At 36.9% G+C, this 22,500-nt stretch overlaps 3 protein-coding genes across 6 annotated transcripts in view; 2 read left to right on the plus strand and 1 right to left on the minus strand.

The window, feature by feature from the left end:
* Positions 1-1,132: 1,132 nt before the first annotated feature.
* Positions 1,133-1,974, minus strand: LOC108043786. The gene is made up of 2 exons (XM_017122596.2): positions 1,711-1,974; positions 1,133-1,651 (listed from the first exon to the last, which is right to left on the minus strand). The coding sequence occupies exons 1-2, from the start codon at positions 1,867-1,869 to the stop codon at positions 1,373-1,375; spliced, it is 438 nt and encodes a 145-aa protein (XP_016978085.1). The 5' UTR covers positions 1,870-1,974; the 3' UTR covers positions 1,133-1,372.
* A 438-nt stretch (positions 1,975-2,412) lies between these two features.
* On the plus strand, positions 2,413-4,790 carry LOC108043796 (alpha-taxilin). The gene is made up of 4 exons (XM_017122608.2): positions 2,413-2,591; positions 2,697-3,097; positions 3,197-3,343; positions 3,618-4,790. The coding sequence occupies exons 1-4, from the start codon at positions 2,520-2,522 to the stop codon at positions 4,543-4,545; spliced, it is 1,548 nt and encodes a 515-aa protein (XP_016978097.1). The 5' UTR covers positions 2,413-2,519; the 3' UTR covers positions 4,546-4,790.
* A 3,014-nt stretch (positions 4,791-7,804) lies between these two features.
* Positions 7,805-22,500, plus strand: part of LOC108050999 (Kv channel-interacting protein 1) — an 18,609-nt gene continuing 3,913 nt past the window's right edge. The window contains exons 1-4 of one of the 4 annotated variants that reach the window (XM_044459137.1): positions 7,805-7,946; positions 8,208-8,534; positions 20,658-21,110; positions 22,237-22,306. In XM_044459137.1, the coding sequence (XP_044315072.1) occupies positions 20,955-21,110; positions 22,237-22,306 (226 nt within the window). In that variant the 5' untranslated portion in view covers positions 7,805-7,946; positions 8,208-8,534; positions 20,658-20,954. Of the gene's footprint in view, positions 7,947-8,207; positions 8,535-19,384; positions 19,587-20,657; positions 21,111-22,236; positions 22,307-22,500 lie in introns of those variants that run through there. The other 3 variants (XM_044459138.1, XM_044459139.1, XM_017132941.2) reach the window with 3 other exon arrangements.

A 22,500-nucleotide genomic window follows, 5' to 3' on the forward strand; every position in this document is an offset into this window, starting at 1 on the left:
TTCAATTCGATATCTCTAAAACTGAGAGACTAGTTTGCGTAGAAACAGACGGACATGGCTATATCAACTCAGGAGGTGATCCTGATCAAGAATATATATACTCTATAGGGTCGAAGATGTCTCCTTCACTGCGTTGCACACTTTTGAACAAAATTATAATACCCTCTGAAAGGGTATAAAAATAAAATAAAACGTATCTTTCAACAATAAGATTAATCCCGATATGAAGCCTTTTTTGCATTCGTAAAATATATACATTATTGCCCATCACTTTTACATCAACCTAGTTATTAAGCACACTAAAGCCAATTAAAAATACACTCTCCTGCTTCAACTAATTTTATGCGCTGAGTTGTGAGTTATGTATTCTGGTATTTTTTTTATTTTTAATGTATTTTAGCTGTGCTTGGCTTTCAAATACAAAAATTAACTCCCTGCATTTTACCGGGGGCAAGTCTTAATTAGCTCCAACGTATTTACAGCTCGATAATGATGCATAAGCTAAACCCCTAACCCGGCATCCCCGCCTTTAGTTCAGAGGCTATATCGTTAGTAGCAAATGAAATTTCATCGTTTTGCAGCCAAACTGCAGCTACACATCCAGCATGTTGAAGTTAATTGAATTGTTGTTTTGTTTGGCCCTAGATATAGCCTGCAAACATGTACCGTATATTAGTTATTGATTTCCCACAGGTTGTGAGGTTTAATAGCAATCAAGTCGAAATGGGTGAAAGCCAGGGAAAACAGGACTTCAAACACTAAGGCCATGTTTTAATCAACTGTGTTGATGGGCGGAGTCAGGATGAGATCTATAAAAGATGAAATTCTTTTTTTTGGGTTTTTCAGCATTCTTGTTCAGCATTAATCTAAATTCCAACAATGCGATTTAAGTTTTCCAGAAATAAGATAATTAATAATGCGATTTAAACGAATATTTTGCTTGATATAAAAGATAGTTTAAAGTACTCAAAGAATGTAATCATTTAGATTTTAGGACCTGAAAATGACTTGATAAATGAGTGGCCTCCTCGACCCTTAACGTTTTCTAAGCTTAGAAAGTAAAAGTCCTTTTAAAACAAACTAATCTAAGTTGCGGTACTGTGATCTATTATCAAAATACTATAATATGAAATACGCTTCTTATACTTCAACTATATTTTTTAATGGATTTATAATAGAGGTAGTTCCCCTACAAGTTACAAAGTTATATTATTATTGGATAAAAATCGATGAATGATGTCACAATGCAATGAATAAACAAAATGTAATAGTGATACAACCAAACTCACATGCAGATGCCAAGCATAAGTTTGCATAACATAAAAAGAGGCTCAATGGCTGGTGTGAAACATGTGATATAATATTGCAGGATCTATTGATTGGAGAAATCCGAATCCTTAGATGATGATATGGAGGACTGAACTAATAATTCCAGTTGTGAGGAGTCATCTTGTTGGAATTCAACGCTTTCCACCAGGGAAATTTCGTGGGTGGACGAACTGGTGTCCTCCACATCGCCCACATATTCCTCCACATCGCTTTCGCTGTCGTAGAGCTGATCTTCGCCATCCAAATCGATGATTAAACGTCGCAAATGGCGCAACTCATCGTGGGCACGAGACACTTTTCGCTCCAAGGCCTTCATTTGAGCCTGGAAGTATTAAATTTTAGATTTTATCAATAATTTAGTAATCAATCAAAAGTTCTAACCTGTGGAATCAGCGGACAGCCCAGTAAGTGCAAAATATACATTAGTGGATCCGCTGGCATGGGATCTATTTCCACCATTTGCCTTAATATTTCCAGTAGCCTTGGAAAAATGCCCTTCTCCATCAGATATTCGATCGATTCTTCTTCTTTCTCCGACATGTTGCGTAATTACGAACGCGTGGTTAATGACAAACTTGCAAACAATTAGCAAAGATTATGCAAAATGTGAAATTCCGTGTAATAAATAGCCTAGGGGATCGCGCCAATAACTGTAAAGCCAGGGTTACATAGGCTTTCCACACCTGCAACATCTGGCGGAAAATTTATGAACTAATCCGAAAGAAATAACAGCGTGCTGTTAACTGACCACAGTGGGCTTTAAGGCGCCAGCTATTTTTCAAATACTCTTGGCGCCAAATAAATTTTAGTTTTAGATTTAAACACTTTTATATTGAATATGGGAAATGGTTATGAATATAATAATGGTTTTTCGTTGCTGTGAAAAACCGGTTAACGTTTCAAGAGCCCTGTGTCCCGAGTTGCGACTGTTTTGTGTAGCGAAGATTTTAACGGTGCCTAGCTGGAGACTTTTCTGGCAACTTTTTCAAATAAATTCGGTATTTTGGAAGGAAAAGAGAAGCCGTCGCACTAATTTGTCGTGATAGTCCTAAAACAATCGATACTATCGATAGTACCATCGATGTTTTGAGAACTCTGTATTGACAACCCTGTTGCAAACGGAACACAACAAATATAGTCAAAATTCGAAAGGAGAAAGAATAGTTATATATAGCACCGATCTGAATAAAATGGAGAAGCTAAGCAAGGCGAAAAAGGTGGCGCGCGAGGAGAAGCAACGCGACCAGAAGTTGGAGGAGTTGGTAATATCAGGGGACTAAAAGCCCAGCGTTTTTCCATGGAATTTTCAGAAGCCATGGAAACGGGATAAATAGAGGAGTTGTAACAAAGTTTGGATTATCTTATAGGTAATGAAGTCTCTGGATGAATGCCCCTCTACCGAGGAAAAGGTAAAGTTACTACTGCAACGTCATGTGGATAGTGAAAAGAATGTGAGCCGGTTGACATCCGAACTTCGGGTCCTGCAACGCCACATGGAGTCCCAGCAGAGGGAAAAAGAGCAAGTCCAAAGGGATCTCAACAAGAGTGTCCTGATGCGGGACAAACTGCAGGAGGTTTGCCGCGAACAGCAGCGCATCATTAAATCGGTGAAAAACGAGAGTCTGCTGCAAATTAAAGTCGAGGAGGAACGACGCAAGGAGAGCCAAACGAAGTTCCAAAACTCCTTGAACGATGTCCAGAAGTCCCTGGCCAAAAACAACGAGGAAAACATCAAGCTGCGCGATTACAACATCGAGATGACCAAGAAGTAAGCATCGCCGCCCCACAGAGCGCTTCTAAATATAGCCACTGCACACGCACGTTCTCTGTTTTCCGATTTTCCCTAACCATCTGGCCTGCGTTTTAGGTTAAAACTACTGGCTGAGCAATATCAGACGCGCGAGCAGCACCTGGAGAAGCTTAACGAACAGGTGCAGCTGGAGGCCCAGTTGCATCAGGCCAAATTGCAGAAATGCCAGGTGGAGGCTGCTATGGAAAAGGAGATACTTGGCAAGTATGTAGACAAAATGCCGGGTCATGGGACGGGGGCTACTCTGAAACTCGAGATAAACGCGCCTTAAATGGTCAGACAAAAGAGAACCAGTTTTCATTTATGAAACTCACTGTCATTACTGGTTTTCAGCGGGCGTAGATAAATAGTCAGTCCTTTTATGACCATTTTCATTTTGCAGACATTGATTTTCTATTGATTTCTGGGCAATCAGTAAATGAAATAATTTGCAGATAAGCACTGTTTTTGCATTTCTAAATTGCATACCTTCTTTCAGGGAAAACCAAATTGGGTTGGAAAAGCTGCTGCAAGCGCAGCGTGCCATCAAAGATCTCACCGATCGGGAGCACCAGCTAAAGGAACAGCTTAACATCTACACGGCGAAGTATGATGACTTCCAGCAGTCGCTGCAAAAGTCCAACGAGGTATTTGGCAGCTACAAAGTAGAGTTGGAAAAGATGTCCAAGCACACGAAGAAGATCGAGAAGGAGGCGCTAGGCTGGCGACAGAAGTACGAGAAGGCCAACGCTATGGTGATCGATTTGGCCACCGAGAAGAACCTGCAGGCGCAGCACTCGGATCGTCTGCAAAAGCAGATACAGCAACTGCAGAAGTTACTGCGTGCTCTTCAGCAGGAACGAACCACGTTGCATAAATGCCTGCGAGACAACGAGATCGAAATTCCCGCCCTGCCGCAACTGCCGCCAGAACCGGAGCCAGTCAACGTAAAACCCGTCAGTGCGGATAATGTTAAAATGGAGATGATGACTCGCAATTGTGCGGAACTGAAGCAAACACTAGCCAATCTGCAGAACCAAATGAAGCTGTTAACGGCCAGCGAATCCAAGACGGCCATTGAGGAGAAGAACAAGGCCGAAGAGCAGAGGCAGGCGAACAATGCCAAGAAGAATATTCGTAAGAAGGAGAAGAAGACCAAGGCAAAGGCAGCCGCAGCAGCGGCGGCAGCAGCGGCCGCATCCACACCCGATGAAGAACTTAATGGGGATCAGGAATTAGCTGACACGGATTCCAATGCCGAACTGCAAGCAGCGGGTGATGCCTCAAATGTCAAAAACACCCAGGAGCAGACCGTTCAGACTGCCACAGAATCCCAGGTGATCGAGGGTGATGGCGACTCTGCTTCCGCCAAACAGCCGATTATTATATCAGAAGTGCCTGCCCTAATCGATGCCAATGCAAACTAAAAAATCGACTGTCCTCCTGTACTGTACTTCTATCCAAATAACGGACGGCAAAGGAGCCTTCCCTTTAAAGCATTTCGTGTCATTCATGTCTCAACTAAAAAACGTCATCAATTACAATATGGTCAGAATTTTGTACTAGTTATTTATTGTACTTTGTATATTGTATTTATTTAAAGGAATGCCGACGGTGATCGTATGTTACTGTTCAACAACAAATTGAGTAAATCGTGTTTCCTGAAATCAAATGGTTTTGAGTTTTATTAAATGGTAATGAAATCATTAATATTTTTTAAAAATCAGCAAATTTATTGGTTTTAACTTTAAGGAAAGTGCTATATGAATAATACCTTTCTTTGCTTTTAATACTACTTGTTGCAAACAAAATTTTTTCAATATTAGCCTAATTTACTGACATACACCTATGATAAAATTATTACTAAAATTGTATAATTAATGAAAAGCCGGAAAAAAGTTTAAGGCGTTTTTAATTTTTTGTTTTCTTTAAATTTGTTCTCAATAATAAAAGCACAATAATTTTTAAAAATACAAGCCTAAAAATTACTGAAATTTTTACATTTAAAAATATTAATTAAACCTTTAAAAATCGTGGACTTAATCATTAAAAACTTTGAAAGGAATTACGCTTTAAAGTCTTTTAAAAATTATAAAGATAATGATTATAAACAATAATATAAAGTTGCCACTTAATGTTAAAAAAAGTTAGAGGTCTTTTTCTTACCAAGGTATGACTTGAAAAAATTTACAATTATATCCTTATTTAAAGGTATTTACAAATATAAATCTGAACCGACATTCAGATTTCCATCAGAAGCGCACTATTTTCCACGATAGCCCATAAGCTCAATGGCCATGGATTGCTTTCGTCATTCTTGGCGCCGCCACAAAGTCTGGTGTTGCATGCAACACATTGCAATGCCAACAGGCGTATAGGTGGGAGTTTTTTGAAGGATGGGCGGTGAGTGCTTGTGGTTCGTGGCCAGGGTCGTTATAATTGCGCCTTAATTATTTTCAACACGCAGCTGTCATTTTTGCCGGGCCTCAGATTTCCGACATAAAATATTTAAGACGCATGCAACGTGGCGTATGCGTAACGCCAACTGTTGGCAGCGGTCACTCAGCGCTTATGAGGGTGTTAAAATAAAGCCAGTTAAGCCACTAAAATAATTACACAAATTAATTTAAATTGCATAAAGAGCTGCATATGAAAGTAGGGGCAATTATGCGGGGTCTCGAGGTCTCGACGTTTTTTTATTCGGGTGGTTAAATACAGATTGCTATAACAAAAAGCTTGCAAAGGTAATTACAAAATTTAATGAAAAATATACAATATACAATATATGTATATATATACAATATATATATATATATACAATATATAATGAATACTGTTTATGTTAAGTCTCTCCCGCCTGATTGCTCATCAAGCGGTATTAAAAAGTCGCCTTCACGGCCCCAAAATGTCATACTTGTGCATATTTCACACCCTCGCACTTACAAAAATGTGTGCACATTTCGCAGGCAATGAGCTTTTGAACATTTAATGAGTTAATACGCTAAATTTGAAAGCCGCGCAAGCGTGCGCCAAGTGTCCTCATCTCTTTGGCCAAGTTGCCCATTTTCCAGCTTGAAAAATGAGAATGGGAAAATCACGCAGCTAAATCCTACACTGAGAAACTTACGTAGCTAAACAATTGCAAATCTATTTTCAGATACTAATTTAACGATAATACTAATTAATCTTAATTAAATTTTTAAACAAGAATATTACAAATTTTCCAAATGAATAATTAAAAAAATTTTATATAGTTGAACAAAATGCCAATTTTTATGGACAATAATAATTGGATAAATCTTTTAACATATTTTGTTTGCCTTTAAGAGAAAATAAATGTTGTAAGCTAAAAAAGCATTTGGAGCGAAGACAAATAAAAGTACTTAAGAATATTTTTTCATTATTGAACTTCGCGAATTTTTCTCAGTGCTCGTTCATACGCACATGCAAAACACTAAGCACTTGTCATTTAGCTGTGGAAACCTCCACGTCCTTTCGTTGGCGAAAAAACAGTGCAAATGTCCAACACACGAGCATAAGTACGTATATGTGAAAAGCTAGCAGCATTGGAGGCGGCACTTTTTGGAGGGATTGGGTGGCACGGCGTCGTGTTCATCCTAAGCTCATGGGTGTCATTTCTCAGGACCTTCTCGGTCTGCAAGGATAACAGCAGCGTAACAGAAGACCACAATTCGGGACCAGAAAAGTAGAGGCTGCCAGACTGCCTGACTCTCGGTTTTAAAGGACAAAGTCAACGACGATGGTGTGGCAATATTTTTGGCAGCCAATTGTGCGGGCTGAGCAAGATGAATGAGGCATATGAGTGTTGCCTGCACAGTGGAAAGGTTTTAATAGGAATTTAGAAAACGTTGAGACTTAAATGTTCATGTTTTTGCAAATTAAAATTGAATCTAAATATCATGCGTTAAAGTTATTCAAAATATTAAAAAACTGGTAATTCGTTTGCCAATACATTTTTAATGTTTTTTTAAAACTCTAACGTAAATCGTACTCGAACCATTTTCATATTTTCAAAAATTACTCATACAACACGAACACATATTAATATTGTTGCTCGTTGCTAAGCCGCTTGGCATCTTCTGTGCTAAATTAACATTTTACTTACTAAATACATACATTTTGTTTTTATAATTTATTATATTTATTTATTTATTTATTTATTTATTTATACATTGCTAACTTGTAGTTAAAGCTAAGAGCTAACAAAACAAACGCCTGAGTTATAGCTGTTATAGGCCTTCAGCTCTCCAATTGTAATCATATATTTTTATTAGATATATTTTTTTATCATATATGTAAAAATTACCTAAAATCTATTCACATCCATTAGCCCACTGTAACCACCAAGGGCCATGATAATTCCCACCCGCACACCCAAGTGAGCGCGCTGGCTCTCCGGCGAACTCTCTCTCCGGCGGAGTGTCTCCGGTTCTCCGGCTCTCTCTCCGTCCGGATGCGTGGGGGAAATGCGATGTGGCGGCGGAGCCTGCGGAGTCCTCTGGCCCAAGCTGTGCTTAGTCGGATATTTCGGCTAAAGAAGCCTGGCTGCGATAGCCGGACATTTTCCGAGTGAAACGAGCGAACCGAACGAAGTGAAAACCGAAGCGTCGCTGCTGGCAAACATTTTCCATTTTCGCAGTCCTGTAATCAGTTGTGTATAGGACACTCGCGTGCGCGCGTCGAACGGTTTCTGGTTTTATTTGGGTGAAAAGTGTGGAAAAGTGAGTGTCTCTGGCGGAAAAACAGTAAACGGGGAAAGCGCTGCGCGGTTTTTGCTGCTCCCGAGTTTTTTTTCTGGATTTCAATGGTAACGATTGTTGCTGCTGCTGTTTCGTTGGGACCTAGGCAAATATTACTTATCAAAAATAAAATATTCAGTATTTTTGAAAAGTAACCAACAAAATTGGACAAACAAGTTGGCAGAAATTTTCCAGCTACAGCTGCTGTTTCTGCCAGCGTCGCTGCCGCTGTTCGAGATAAAGGATATGCCCGGATCTAAAAGATACAGTTTTTCTTCTTGTTCCTTTTTTGCGCTGCTGCGGCTGCTTCTGCCTGGCATTTTCCACAGCAATAGCAACAACAACAATCGTTGAGACAGGACCTTAAGCTAAAATGTAACTTACAACCAATAAAGAAGTGAGCGCCAAAGTATGCAAATAAATGAATAAGCCGAAATCATTAACAAATTAAAACGAGACACGCAAAGAGGGCAGAAAATATCGAAAGGAGTCAAGTATTCTCAAGGAGCTGGTTTGCTGGCATGCTTTGAGGTTAATACCACCCACACACCACCCATAGCCTCCTGCTCCTCATCTCCGTTTTGGCCAATTTCTCCGTCTGCTTTCGCCGCTTTCTTCGTCACCGCCGCTGCCGTCACCATCAAAAGGCATCGAAGGTAACTTTATATATATATATATATATAAAGCCGAGTGTGTGTATATAAGCCAATGGGCTAACAAACTAACCTACAAAGTAAACAAAAGCGTTACGCTACAAATGCAAATTTTTCGCACACACATGCTTAAGAACTATAAACAACAACTCATTTAACTGACGCCATGCCCCATAAAAGCAAACAAAAAACAACAAAGCTCAAGACTAGTAAAAAAAAGGAAAAGGTGGAAACGGCAGGGCAACTGGAACACAACAAAGCAAAACGCACGCCTCTAAAGCTATTTGTATAAAATTTTAATCGCATGCGATTTATTTGACTAGGCGCCAAAGTCGCAAACACATCAACGCATTTTCGTACAGGCCCCACATGCAAGCTCTGAAAATCCAAATAACCACCTGAAAAAAGCGAAAAAAAGGTCTTGACAATCTGTTTATTTTTTTGCGAAATTATGAAAATTACTAAGCGTTTTTATTTGAAGTTTGAACCATTCCAGATTTTCTATTAAATAATTCCGACAACTAAAAGCAAAGAGAAACATTTCCGTAATTTTGTATTTAATTCATCGAGTATATTTAGAATTTTCGTGAGTTTTAGATTTACCATTACAATTTCTCATATTTATTTAAAGAAATATTTATGAATTCAAAAGAGCACCTGGCGGCATTTGTTTATCATTCACAGTATTTTGAAAAATATTTAAAATTGCTTATATTTATAACTTTTCGACCAAGTTCCGAAAGTTTGTTTATTTTAAGTGAGTTTTTATCTGTGAGTCAAAATGTATTTTGTTTTCTTGACTTTAATGAAATTATATTAAAGGCATTAAAGACAAATATAATGTATATTTAGTATTGATAAGTTGACAATCAATTTAATATATAGGATGACTGGCAGACTTTCTAGTTTTAATATTCACTTTAATACACCCGAAAACAATTCCAATTATTAAGCTTCACTTGCCGTGCAATTTAATCCCCGACAAGCAGTTAAGGGCAAACAAACAAACAAAAGTTGTGTGCAACAATTGATTCGCACTAACAGAACTATCGTGCAGTAAAGCAATAAACCATAAACCAAATGCCTATTCCATTTAGATGCACATCCGATTAAAGAAGTCAACTTATGCTGGAATAGTTTTATTTTTAACCAGGCGACATTGATATCGTTATTGTTTTAAGTTGAATAAGTTTTAAAAGTCTCAACGAGATAAAAAATATGGATAAACTATATCTAATATCAAACTAAAGTGTTGACGTTAAACAAATTTTTATTTGCATTTTACTTGTATTACTTATACGCCAATAAAAAATTAAATAAAAAAATTTCAAAAATAAGTTTCTAGCGTACATAATAAAATTAAATTTAATCTCATTCTGCTTAATCTTAGATTTTACAATTTTTTTTTTAATAAATCGTGATGTTGAAAGCACACTGAAACAATGTACTTTGCCGAAAGAAAGTGATTTTGGCCCCCACTTAATTTAATTTTTTTTAAAAAGTGTTAATTCATTCTTCTAAACTCAATGCGCTACCATCTATTTATAAAATCCTTGTGTCTATTTGGCCAACTATTTTAAGGGCTTTTAGTCAATAAGAGCTGCACCTGCACAATGAAATGAACTTGGTTCGCAGGAAGCTGGATGAAAAACACTTAACGCGACGACTAAGCGACAACTGTTGTTTTGTGTGGCATTTAAAAATAGAATCAAGGTGCGCTCTAGTTTCATCTAACATACACACAAACATTGCCAGACACACACACACAAACCTAAGAGAGCCTACATAAAGTGGCTGCTGTTGTTCTGCAAGAGGGCGAATGAGAAATATGGAGGGTGGGCGCCGGAATGTATGCTACACAAAACTGAAAATAGAAAAGTTATAAATAAAATTCACACCAAGCTACATTTAAAACTAAGCTTGGAACTTATAAAAAATATAAAAAACAAACGTGATAATGTATAAAATGTACATAGGTATATTGCCGTGTGACTAGATAAGACATTAATATAACATATGATGGATATATTTAAATGTTAAGAAGACCTCTAGAGCTGAAATACATTTCAAACAATTTTACTGTCACCAACATTATTATCCTTTATTGAATATAAGCTATATACTTATATAAAAATTGAAAAACTTTTGTTATCTTAAAAACAAACCTGATAATAAATAATCATTGGTATTGTTTAGTATATTGGGATACTATTATTAATCTTGAAGGTCAGGACACCTTAACCTTGGTTAGAAGCAAACCTGTAATTCAAGCCCAATGACACGCAAACTAATACTAAATTCTTACCGCAGCTGCAAAATGATTCAACGCTTTTCGGCTATAAACTGCCTAATCACTTTATGTGTTAGGTGAGTGGGCTATCCAATGTAATTACAAGCCCAATCGAATGATATTGTCTTTGTCTTAGTGAGTAATGAGAAACGGGCGTGACTATCGCCAAACACTCTGTCTTTGATGAATAATTAAGGCTGGTCAAACGAGTGAAAATCACCTTAAATTTTCGAGGAAATAACACTACAAGCTAAAGAAAATAATATCAAAAGAGTTGGTCATTATTTTGACATACTTATATTTTATCTATATACCCTTTTTTCCGAAAAAAAACGTTGTTTCCCAAATTTGTTAAACATATTTTCATGGAGCTCAATTGTCTTTCCTATAGGTTTGACTTTAAGTTAAAATATATTTAGAAATAAATAAATAAACAAAAATGAAATAATAGAAATAAATTGAGCTTCTCTCATCATTACAGTAAATTGTAACATTTAAATGGCTTTAAGTTTGTATCTATAACCATTTAAATCCTACAACGGCAACCGCAAGCCATTCCCAGCATGAACATCAATTTGCCAGCATTTGGTCAACTTATCGTGGAAAAAATACTGTTTCTTTTCCCTTGGTTAAACCCATAAAATATGTGTGCAGCGACCTCTACATACACATATGCAACAGCTAGGAAAAAAGAAACGTTTAACTTTCAAACAGCAACAAACTTGGAATTTATATAGCCAACCGCCAGATGTGTCTATAAAACTTATACATCCTCATCCATCCCATACGAACATTCATTTTGAGGAGGTTTCTCTTTTATATTTTTATCGTCAGCTGATAAGAGAAAAGTTTGTCCGAAAGTTAGCGCCTGCAGCCGTAACACGCATACGCCATGTGTTATAAACATCCGTAGAACAGAATGAAACGAAAGTACCCACAATTTCAGAAAAGTTAAATGTCTTTTCTGCCGAGGTTTTTGGTAACATTTTTTAATTGCTCTACTGGGGGAGTGTGTGGAAATCCACATTTACAAGAGAACATATGTTTGCCAACGTGCAATTAACAAGCCAAGTCCAAGCTTTTGGTTGAGCACAAGAAACATTATACTCGACTATTAAATACCCGGCAGTGTTTTTTGCAGTACTCTCTGAAAAATACTTGTAACTTATATTGAAAACCGCTTTTTGTTGGTCATTTTGGACATAAACATGTTGTGAGCATAGGTCCTGAGATGTTTATTATGGATAAAACCACTTCGGTTCAATAATAAATTTACTTTTTAGACTAGGAGTCGTTGTTCATCCAGATTTTTATCAAATGCATAATACACTGGTTTTCGAGTGTGGTACATTTATGTTCAGCCACCGACGCGGACCACTTACAAGCATTAATTACTGTGTCGGCCTGCCAAGTCAGCAACGAGCCACCAAAAGTTGAAGGACCAACAGCAAAAAAAATATTGCACACTTTTCGGAATTTTTCCCCCCAATTTGGACTTTTCCCGCTTTTCCTCACTTTCTCTTCCGACAAGTTGTATGAGTTGCGAGAGTTGAATGTTTCTTTTTATTGCCATTGCCATCGCTTTTGTTGTTATTGCGGTCTTTTTTTTTTTTTTTGCTAAATTTTTTATTATTTGCTCTGTTTATTGTTCTTGTAGATTTTCATGTTCATTGTGAACATAAAAGTAAGCCAAGTAAAAACAAATGTAAAGCAAAAACAAGAAAGTTAGTTTTGTAGTTGATTTTTCGCAGAACAGAATTAAGTTGAGAAGAACAAATGTCGAAATATGTAATTGGTTTTTGAGTGGGGTGAAAAACCTATAGTTTGGAAGACAAAAATTAGCATTTCTTATGAGGTATAAAAATATTGTTATCAGGAGTTACACAGCAAGATTGAAATTTTCATACATTAGCTATTTTAAAAAACTGTAATATATTATAACAAGAAAGGAAAGCTAACTTCGGGCGGAGCCGAAGTTGATATACCCTTGCAGAATACTCTGTAAATTATATTCTCCAAAATTATTCATATGATGCATTCTTAATACTCATAAAAAATCCCAACTTCCTAACTTTAAAAACACCAAAGTTATGACATTTCCAATCGTTCAGTTATATGGCAGCTATAGGATATAGTCGGCCGATCCTTATGAAATTTGGTAGGTCGGATTGGCTGGCCAAATATAACACCCATAGAAAATGCCAACTTCCTAACTTTACAAACACCAAAGTTATGGCATTTCCGATCAATCAGTTATATGGCAGCTATAGGATATAGTCGGCCGATCCTTATGAAATTCGGCATGTCGGATTGATTAGCCAAATATAAAACCCATAGAAAATCCCAACATTCTAACTTTACAAACACCAAAGTTATGGCATTTCCGATCAATCAGTTATATGGCAGCTATAGGATATAGTCGGCCGATCCTTATGAAATTCGGCATGTCGGATTGATTAGCCAAATATAAAACCCATAGAAAATCCCAACTTCCTAACATTACAAACACCAAAGTTATGGCATTTCCGATCGTTCAGTTATATGGCAGCTATAGGATATAGTCGGCCGATCCCGGCCGTTCCGACTTATATACTGCGTGCAAAGGGTGTGTGCAAAGTTTCAATTCGATATCTTTAAAACTGAGAGACTAGTTCGCGTAGAAACAGACAGACGGACAGACAGACGGACAGACGGACAGACGGACAGACGGACAGACGGACAGACGGACATGGCTATATCAACTCAGGAGGTGATCCTGATCAAGAATATATATACTTTATAGGGTCGGAGATGTCTCCTTCACTGCGTTGCACACTTTTGACCAAAATTATAATACCCTCTGCAAGGGTATAAAAATAAAGTTGATATTTAAAATACATATTTCAAAATAGCACTTGAACATTTAAATGGGTTACAAAAAGACATTCTTTAAATCGATTTTTTCGAGATCTCGGACACAGAATAATTAATAATAAGCACAAACTATTTAAATAGAAATCACATAAGCAGACAAATTATGTCACTGGCAAGCAATTATATCTTCTAAGCCAATTTTACTTGTTTCGATTTAGTTCGTATTTTTCCATTTCCTTGGCGGAAATAAATTAAGTCAGCTCATAAATTAAATCAATTCAAGCAAAAAAAATTTTGCCCCGTCAAGTTTTGGGGCTCATACACCCACGCAGGATTAAGTTCATGAACATATCTGTGAATATTTATAGCTTGGCCAAAACTCGCTAAGCTTTTGCCTTTTGGCTAAGAAAAGGGCACCGTCCGAATGATTGTATAAAAGTTGGAGCGTATCGCCGAACCGGAAATTCCGGGGGCCATCAAGACTAGCGGGTGGGAATATATATCTTCGAAAATCCGTGGGGGTGTATATAGATTTGAGAATACGGGTCGCCAGCAGGACGACTTATTGTTCAAAATTTCGCACAGTTGAATGCGAAGTTTCGAACTACACCCCCGGTTAGCCAGTTTTCCACAACGCCTACTCCTTGCAAAATAATTCCAGCCCAGAAACACCATCCTTTCGAAGTAGTGGCAACTATTTGGCAGTTTCCTTGCAACGCTTTTTGTTGGCTGGCCAACAATGAAGTCAGTTTCTTGTTGGCCATTGCCAAAAATAACTGCATTTTCTGGACGAGGGAGTTACTAAAACTTTCTTCGTGTCCGGAAATGCAGTGGAAACTTTTTCATTGCCCCCCTGGCTTTTGCATAGAAGTCTCTAAATTTTCTTTTTGCCATAGATTGCATTTTTAGTAAGTCCTAACGGCGGCCAAATTAATGAATACAGATTGCGTCATAGATTGCCAGTAACAAGCTTCCGCCATCACAATTTCCCTTATCCTGTGGAATCCCACATTTGTGTATCTTGAGCTGATTGCCTTCTAATGCTTGAATGAATCCAAGTGGCCCTACCACTCGAAATGGATACAGTTCATGGTTAAGTTTCTCATTCAGGCCGACTTTAAGTGCAGAAATTGTACATCTGTGATTGCTACTTCATTTTGAATGAGGCTCATCCAGCTGCAATTTTGCTGCAGATACGTCATAAAGTGCTCTTTGGGATGTTACTTAAAAATAATGCAGACAAGAAAGACAACTGGATATGAAAACACTGTTGTTGTTAGGTAGTTAACAATACATTAGTTGTAGTTTTTGGCATACAATACTATTTCTCACTTAAGGCAACTTTTTCTAAAAAGTCTTGACAATAACGGCTTCCTAATCATCAAGCTATTTTTGGACCCAACTTAATGGTATGAATTTTCCTGTGATATCTTCAAAGAAATACAGACATTTCCATCAGGTCAATTGCTATACCCTTAACGATATTCAGGTGCCAGCAATTACGTGTCGCGTGTCGGAAGTGCGATTAGAGCATCAGCAGCGACTAATAATGGCCAAGGGCTGGGTACGCTCCTTTGTTGATTCAAGATAGCCAAAAATTGCTTTTCCCTCTTATGTTTAACTAAAAATTATTGCAAACTGAAAGCCGAAACCATATGCTGCACGCTGCTACCCGAAACACTGGGGAGTCGTTTGTTATTGTTGCCTTGAGCATTAAGCTTATCTGGTTGCCAGCTGAAAAATACCCTCTTAAATTATCGCACGCTTTTCCATTAACAACCGAAAACTAACTGCAAAGGGGGGATTTTCATCAGCACTTTTAGCTTGATTTCCCCAAGCTGCTCTACTTGCGCTCAAAGCGAATGTCAAATGGTAGAATTAAAACAAAGTTTCGGCAGCCAAGCTAATAAAGCACAAACGCACTTTATTACCTCTTTATGAAGAATAATTACTTCCTTTTGACAATCTCATAACTCTCTGATAGGCCATTTCTATCTATATTGGATGAGGGCCAACTTTCATATCTCACATCTCTTGGCAATCGGCAGAATATATTTTGGCACAATTACCAACTTTAATTATGCGTCAAGCTGTCAGATTTGTTAGGATAATATATTTCACATGTGGGTGGTGGTTTGGAGAAAACTGTGGAAATATAACACCATCCTTGCTGATTTATTTAATTCTTTGTTTTGTATAATTCAAAACAAATAAGAACTCTTATGTTTGTTTCATTTGATAGCATTTGATAGCACAGAGTAGTTGAAAAATCTGAAGCCATCCAATTTGACAAAACACATTTAGTCACCATTCATATTCAATCTTCATTAACACATGTGCATGCTAAATCAATTTAATAATAAAGCCAAAAGCGTTAGGCCGGTCCAAAGCTAAAACTTATATCGATTTGCATGTCAACAGCTTAAGTGTCTTGTTAAGTGCAATCATGATAAATAATTTAACGTTTAGCCAAGCGAGGACGATAGATTGACCGCTTAGAAAACCATCAGTCCATTATCTCGAATCCCCAGAAGGCTCATGTCAACATTAAAGTGCACTCGATATGTCTGCTAATCAGTGGTGAAAGAGAAATGCATTTCCATTTTGGCTCGGGTAAATGCTACTATTCCTCACGAGATTCGATAGCTTTGCCTGTACATTATTACGCCATTCAACGTACGTGGCCTTTTTTTTGGGCTTGGCGAAAAGCCGGATTGAAAAGTGTTGAAAACCCTTCATCATGTGTCGTCATCCCTTCTCCTTGGTGGAAATTCACGAAAAGGACCAGAAAAAATTCCATATAATTGGCGTTGATTTATTGTCTTTGGTAGGCGCAACGAGATTTGTTAGGCCCACAGACTTCGTGGGCGACTGCCAACAATAGCTTAGGCAAAAAATTCAAGACCAAAAAATTGTATATCAGATGTGCCGTAGATATAACCGCAATTTTATAATGCACTCGAAATACTCATGGGTCTGCGGTTGGTTTTTGCGGTTGCGTGTTAGATAGGGTCGGAGTCCCAATTTAGATATCGCTGCTTTCAGAGCTTGGCACTCCTCTCATTGTGCCAGTCTGTCTATGTTGTCCATGAAAGTGGCATGAAAACAGCAGGAAATGACAATGGCACAGGCTCGGAGACATGAAACCCGCACAGTGGCATCATAATAAAAAGGATAAATTTGAAAATAAATAGAGTAATTTGCTGATAAAAAGTGAAAATAGAGACTATTCATAGTGTTTTAGCCGTGTTTATTCAACTTGACTGAAAAATACAAATTAAGAGTGAAATTGTATTTATGCTATATCGATATATTGAAATTTTTCGTCATTTGATCTTTTAAAGTTACTTCGGTCAAAAAGAATTGTAATTATTGTTTTTAATTTTTTTAATTTTATTTTGTTTTTAATTTTTTTAAATCTAAAATTGTACAGCAATAAAACCCCAAAAGGTTAAAGTCAAATTAAACATTTTAAGTTATTAAAACATGTTTGTATACATATTGGTATGTTCACTTTTGTGTTTCTTATCCCAACGTTTTGACAAATGCTTTTGAGTAAAGGTAATGTTTTCTAAAATTGTTTTTAAAAATACATTTTTGCTAAGCACACATCACTGATCTTGCATAATTTCTGCCTTCACAGGAACGTCAAATATTATTTTGTATAAATACACAAACCACTGTTGACAATTCCTGTTGGCACAGAGTGGGAGGCCTGGCGTGCGTTCTTGTTTAGTTTTAGTTTTAGCTTTCTTTTTCATCATTCGAGTGGCATTGCATGACTGCATGCAAGTTGGTTCTGGCCAGGCCAAGCCTTGTCCTTGCTTCGGCTGCTGTTGTCGTTGCCATTTATAACTTTAAGTCCTGACAAGCCACACACCAGGACCCGCACAACCTCCCAAAAACCCTTCGAAATCCCCCCTATCTCGGCAGCAACAAGAACAACACAATTAGACAAATGAATAAACATATAGTTCTTGGCAAGAAAATTTGCATATCCCTTCTCCATGTTCCTTAAGTGCATTTCAGTGTCTGAGTGTAAATATCTCGTTTGCAATTGGCAATTGGCTAATAAGGATTTTCGCATTATAACGTTTACACTCTGACCTGGTTTAATATTTAATTAGCTTTGCCCTGGCAATGAATGGCTTCGACTTGAAACGGTCGGTTGCCCGGTTATTCGAGGGTGTTCGTGCGCTCTTTGCCGGAAGCACATGTCGTATACGTGATATTTGACAAACATTGTACATGCACAAGCACACATGCCCCGCCAAATACTGCATTTAAACGGGAGTGTTATACAGGAATATTACACAGACAACAAATTACGTTTTATTTAAATTCATAAATGTTTTTATCTATCAAGTAGTTTAGTCTTTATATAACAGGGTTTTAGTCAAATTTGTATTCCGTTAAATAATATGATCAGTATATTTATATCACCTAGTATTGAGTTTAATGTACAAAACTTATTTTATTTATTTATTTTTATTTATATCAATACATGTTTTCATCAAATTATTTTACATTTTTATTATCATTGTTATTTTATAATTTTGAAACAATTTAAATGATACATTTTTCCTTAAGTCAGTTTTGTGCGTAAAACTAAGTTTTTTTAAACCATGAAATGGTTTAAATATATAACAAACTGTGGTCTATCATTCAGTATAAATAATTTTCTATTTATTTTTAGTTAAGTGCATAGAGGTACCCATGACCATGCAAAGGGCGTGAGTCCAACATGGTTTCAAATGTTGTAAAATGCAGGAAGTTGCACGCTTTCCACACTCCCGCTCACCACAAGCATTTTTCCATTTTCCCCCAGCTTTCCCCACTTTTCCCACTGACTGGGGCCACAGAGATTTGTGCAAAATAGAGTCATGAAATTAGTTGGCTGCAGCTGGAGCAGCTAAGTATGACATTGTATTCGGTTTTATGGCTCGGTTCGCTTTTAATGCTATTTATGCTAATGGCAGGCAACATTTAGCAGTTGCTTGTGGCTTAAAGAGCTCTCTCAGCGCATTTTCATCGTCTCCGTCGGGTTAAAGTTATTGATTCAACTTTGGTTTTGGCCTGCGGAAAACGCATAAATATTTAAGACTTACTTTGGCGATTTATAAATTATTTATATATTCAACAAGAATGTGCGGAAAACAGTAAAGCTACTGGGAAATTAAGGTCTTCGTCGAAACTTTTGTCAAACTTATTCAGCATATTTTGATTTTCTGTTTGCTTAAAAAGCAATTATTATTATTGGATAATATTTAAAAATGCTAGAAAAATAAAAAAGTTGTGAGTATAAACTCTTTTAAAAAAGAGTATTTTAAAAAGCAGAGTATTTTAGAGCTTTCGGCAACCGGAACTAATGTACCAAAATCCATAGAGTAAACTATAGATTTTAAAGGATAAGTGGTAGAAAAGTAAAGAAAAGTGTAAAAAAAATAAATATATTAGTTGGGCGAAGACTGTCAAAGCTATTTCCTTTCACAGTGACCCCGTTTTTGGTCTATCTGCTGCTTAATCAATTCCGACTGAAAAATAACCGTGACGTCGGAAATGGAAATCCCCTTTCCACCGTTTTTCCGCCCTAAGCTAACAAGAGTCCTGCAACTGTGTGAGTGTGGGTCCAAATAAAATGGAAATGCAAAATGGAAATAGAGTGGAAATAGTCTGCAGCACACACTTTTTGACTCTTTGCTGATAAATATTGAAGGGCTGTTAAAATTTGTCAGAGGACAAACGGTAAAAGTTCGCTGAAGATTTGATTTGAGTTGGTGCAAGCGAGTCATTGCAGGAAAATTCAATTTGCGGATTTATGGGATTTGATTTACGAATTGGTTTTATTATGATGAATGAGCAATAAACGCCTTCAAAGATTGAATTTGGGATGGATAGCAAAATACCCAGTCGTGAGTATAGTGTTTAAAAGTAAAACAGTAACTGAAATTTCAGTTCTATAAAAATTTACGTAAGAAAAAAGAACTTAGAGACATTTTAATAAAACCAAATCTTCATTAATTTTGCTGTTAAAAAACGCTATTAATATGCTAGATTTACTCTGTTAGGTCACAACATTTTTATTTATCTCCTTTCACCTTTTTGCGAAAACTAAGTTTATTTGTTTTCTATGATATTAACACTTCAATAACACCATCGACCTTAAATCTTAATAGCCTAAGCTGATTTGCATTGTGTTTATGTTGGCAAAGTAAGAAAAACACACAGTTCGATTAAACTCGCACTCAATTCATTTGCATTCAAAGTGCTCATTAACTTCATCTGGGCGCCAGCCTTGCCACTCCCACTAAAGCCTGCAGGAAGTGCAGCAAAGGTGCTGCAAGTACGCCAAAGAGCGCGCATAGCTCGATTCGCCTTTGATTTATGGTACGCAATAATAATCTTCATTTGCATGTTGCCTGAGGCAGCGGCAGCCAACAAGGCGTATACTCGATGTGCTTATATACCGGTGTAAATACGGATGTGGCGCAAAGATTGCTGTGGCTACGAGTTGCACTTCCGGCAGCTGCAAGTGTCCTTGCCCTAGCTTACAGCACTGATTAATATGGACAGGAAAAAATTATTTTGAGTTAATTTTAAGTTACAGGAACGAATTATTTAAAGTTATTTACATATTTAAAAAATATTAACTGAAGAAATAGGAAAAATATATGATAAAGACAGTTTTTAAAATGTATTTCCGCTAAATAATTAAATTATATATATTATCTTAGCTTATCCTAAGCTCTTTAGTATATATAAAAAAAAAGTTTTTTTTAATTTTTTCGCAATCATTTTTTTATAAAAAGAAATTTGCTAAATTTCATGGAAATAGCAACATAACCCTATTTTATAAGGTTAAATAAATATATTTTAAAAACTGTTAAATCATTTATATTTTTATCCCTCTAGTTGATTTTTTTACCCACAGTCTCCTTTCCGTCTCACCTGCTCACACCTGCTCTCTCTTTTTCCATTTACAGCAATGGTTGCCTCATTAGCGACTTAGCAGGATGGCGTAAAGGAAACCGTAACCGAAAACCACAAAAAAAAAGAACACGCTGAAAGGGATTGAGAGCAGCAGCCGCTGAAAAGGTGGAGAGCCCATAAAAAAGGACAAAGAAATTGTATACTCACAGCGAATTTTAGGCATAATGAGTTCGTTCTCTTGCCTCTAAAACCGAGCACCTCAAATGTAAATTGATATTAAGCCGCCAATCATAATCTGCACCGAAATTAATTAAACACGGCTGCCAGTCCACAAAAAGCCAGCAGCAACCATGGCCTCACCACCAGAGAGTCCCATCGAGGAGGTGGTCTATGAGTTGGAACACACACGAGTGCCTAAACCCATTCCCGTTGCCCTCGAGGATCTGTGCCGACAGACCAAGTTCACCAAACAGGAAATCCGAGTCATGTACAGAGGATTCAAAACGGTAAGACAAAAGAAGTTTTAATAAAATTATCATTAATTTTAATCAGGTGCACATTTACATGGGCCTAAAATTAATTTTTTTTCTGAGTACTTATGAAGATAAAACTAAATTAAATCATACAAAACATATATATTTTATTTAATTTTTAATTTGAATTTATAGTCTATTAAAGTATTGAGAGATTATAAACAGATCTGAGTCTGAATATTATTTTATTTTTTAAAAGGACAAAATGCTTTAGGTTTTTAAGAGCTTAAAATGTGGGTTGAAAACAACATTATTTTAAAACATCAAAATGTAATAAGAACTTATGAAGGTACACAGATGTATTATCAGTTACATTCAAAGTAAAAATGGCTTTAAAACCTTTAATTTCCCTAAATGGGAAAATAAATGAAAGTAATGTCTAAAATTCAGAGGCAAAACTCTTTACATAACTCCCAACTCACTCCACTCAAATAATAAAGCTCTCAAGTTTATGAGTAAAAGACAGCACTCTGCTCCATAAATGGCTGTCCTTTTAATGCACACGCGTTTTGAATTTCATTGCAAATGAATTCGCTCCTTGTAAGCGATTGTGTGTCCAAGCACTTTTACACCAAAGAGTGCGGAAATGGCCAAGTCAGCGAAAAAGTTTCAATATGTGGGTCAACAAGAGATGAGCCCGGGGTCAAGTAAATTGATAGTTTGGAGCAGAGATGGCTTGGCTCACTTAGAGTTTTGCTCTATTGACAGTTTGGCCCATGATAGTTTGTCTTTGTGACATTTTGCTCGCGTATAGTTAACCTTACTGATGATTTGCCCTATTGCTTGTTTATGGGAAACTGGTGTCTTGTAGTTTTGAGTTCTCAAGTATTTATATATATCTACTTAATTTCGAAACTTTTTAGTTAAGGATATTTGCTTGTACGAATTATATAACATAATTCTTGATAACTTAAATAAGGTTAAATTATTTCCCGCGATTGCGGTTCTCATAAATATCTTCCTAATCAAAAATACTCATCATTTATTCAAGATTCCTAGCAGTCTAGTCCTTTTCGCCTTTTCCATTTTCCTGTCATTACATTTGCCTTTTTCTTTATTAACCAAGCAAACACTTTCATGGCGATTTCTTTTTTCGCAGGAATGCCCTGAGGGCGTGGTGCACGAGGATTGTTTTAAGGATATTTACGCCAAATTCTTTCCACATGGCAGTAAGTATTTGTAAATGTCTCTGTGTGTATAAAAATGTCTCCCATTTAGCGGTGTGTGGGTGCGGGTGCTGTCGCTAAGGTCTTATGCTTTTCCTTTTTATAGTTGCGCGTCATAAAGCGCCATTTAAACGAACATTTCGTCCTTGCAGCAGCTGCGCCCGAAATGCCAAAATACCCAAATAACCAGAGAACAG

The sequence above is a fragment of the Drosophila rhopaloa genome, unplaced genomic scaffold, assembly GCF_018152115.1.
Source record: "Drosophila rhopaloa isolate 14029-0021.01 unplaced genomic scaffold, ASM1815211v1 contig_178, whole genome shotgun sequence".
In the NCBI taxonomy this organism is placed as follows: Eukaryota; Metazoa; Arthropoda; class Insecta; order Diptera; family Drosophilidae; genus Drosophila; species Drosophila rhopaloa.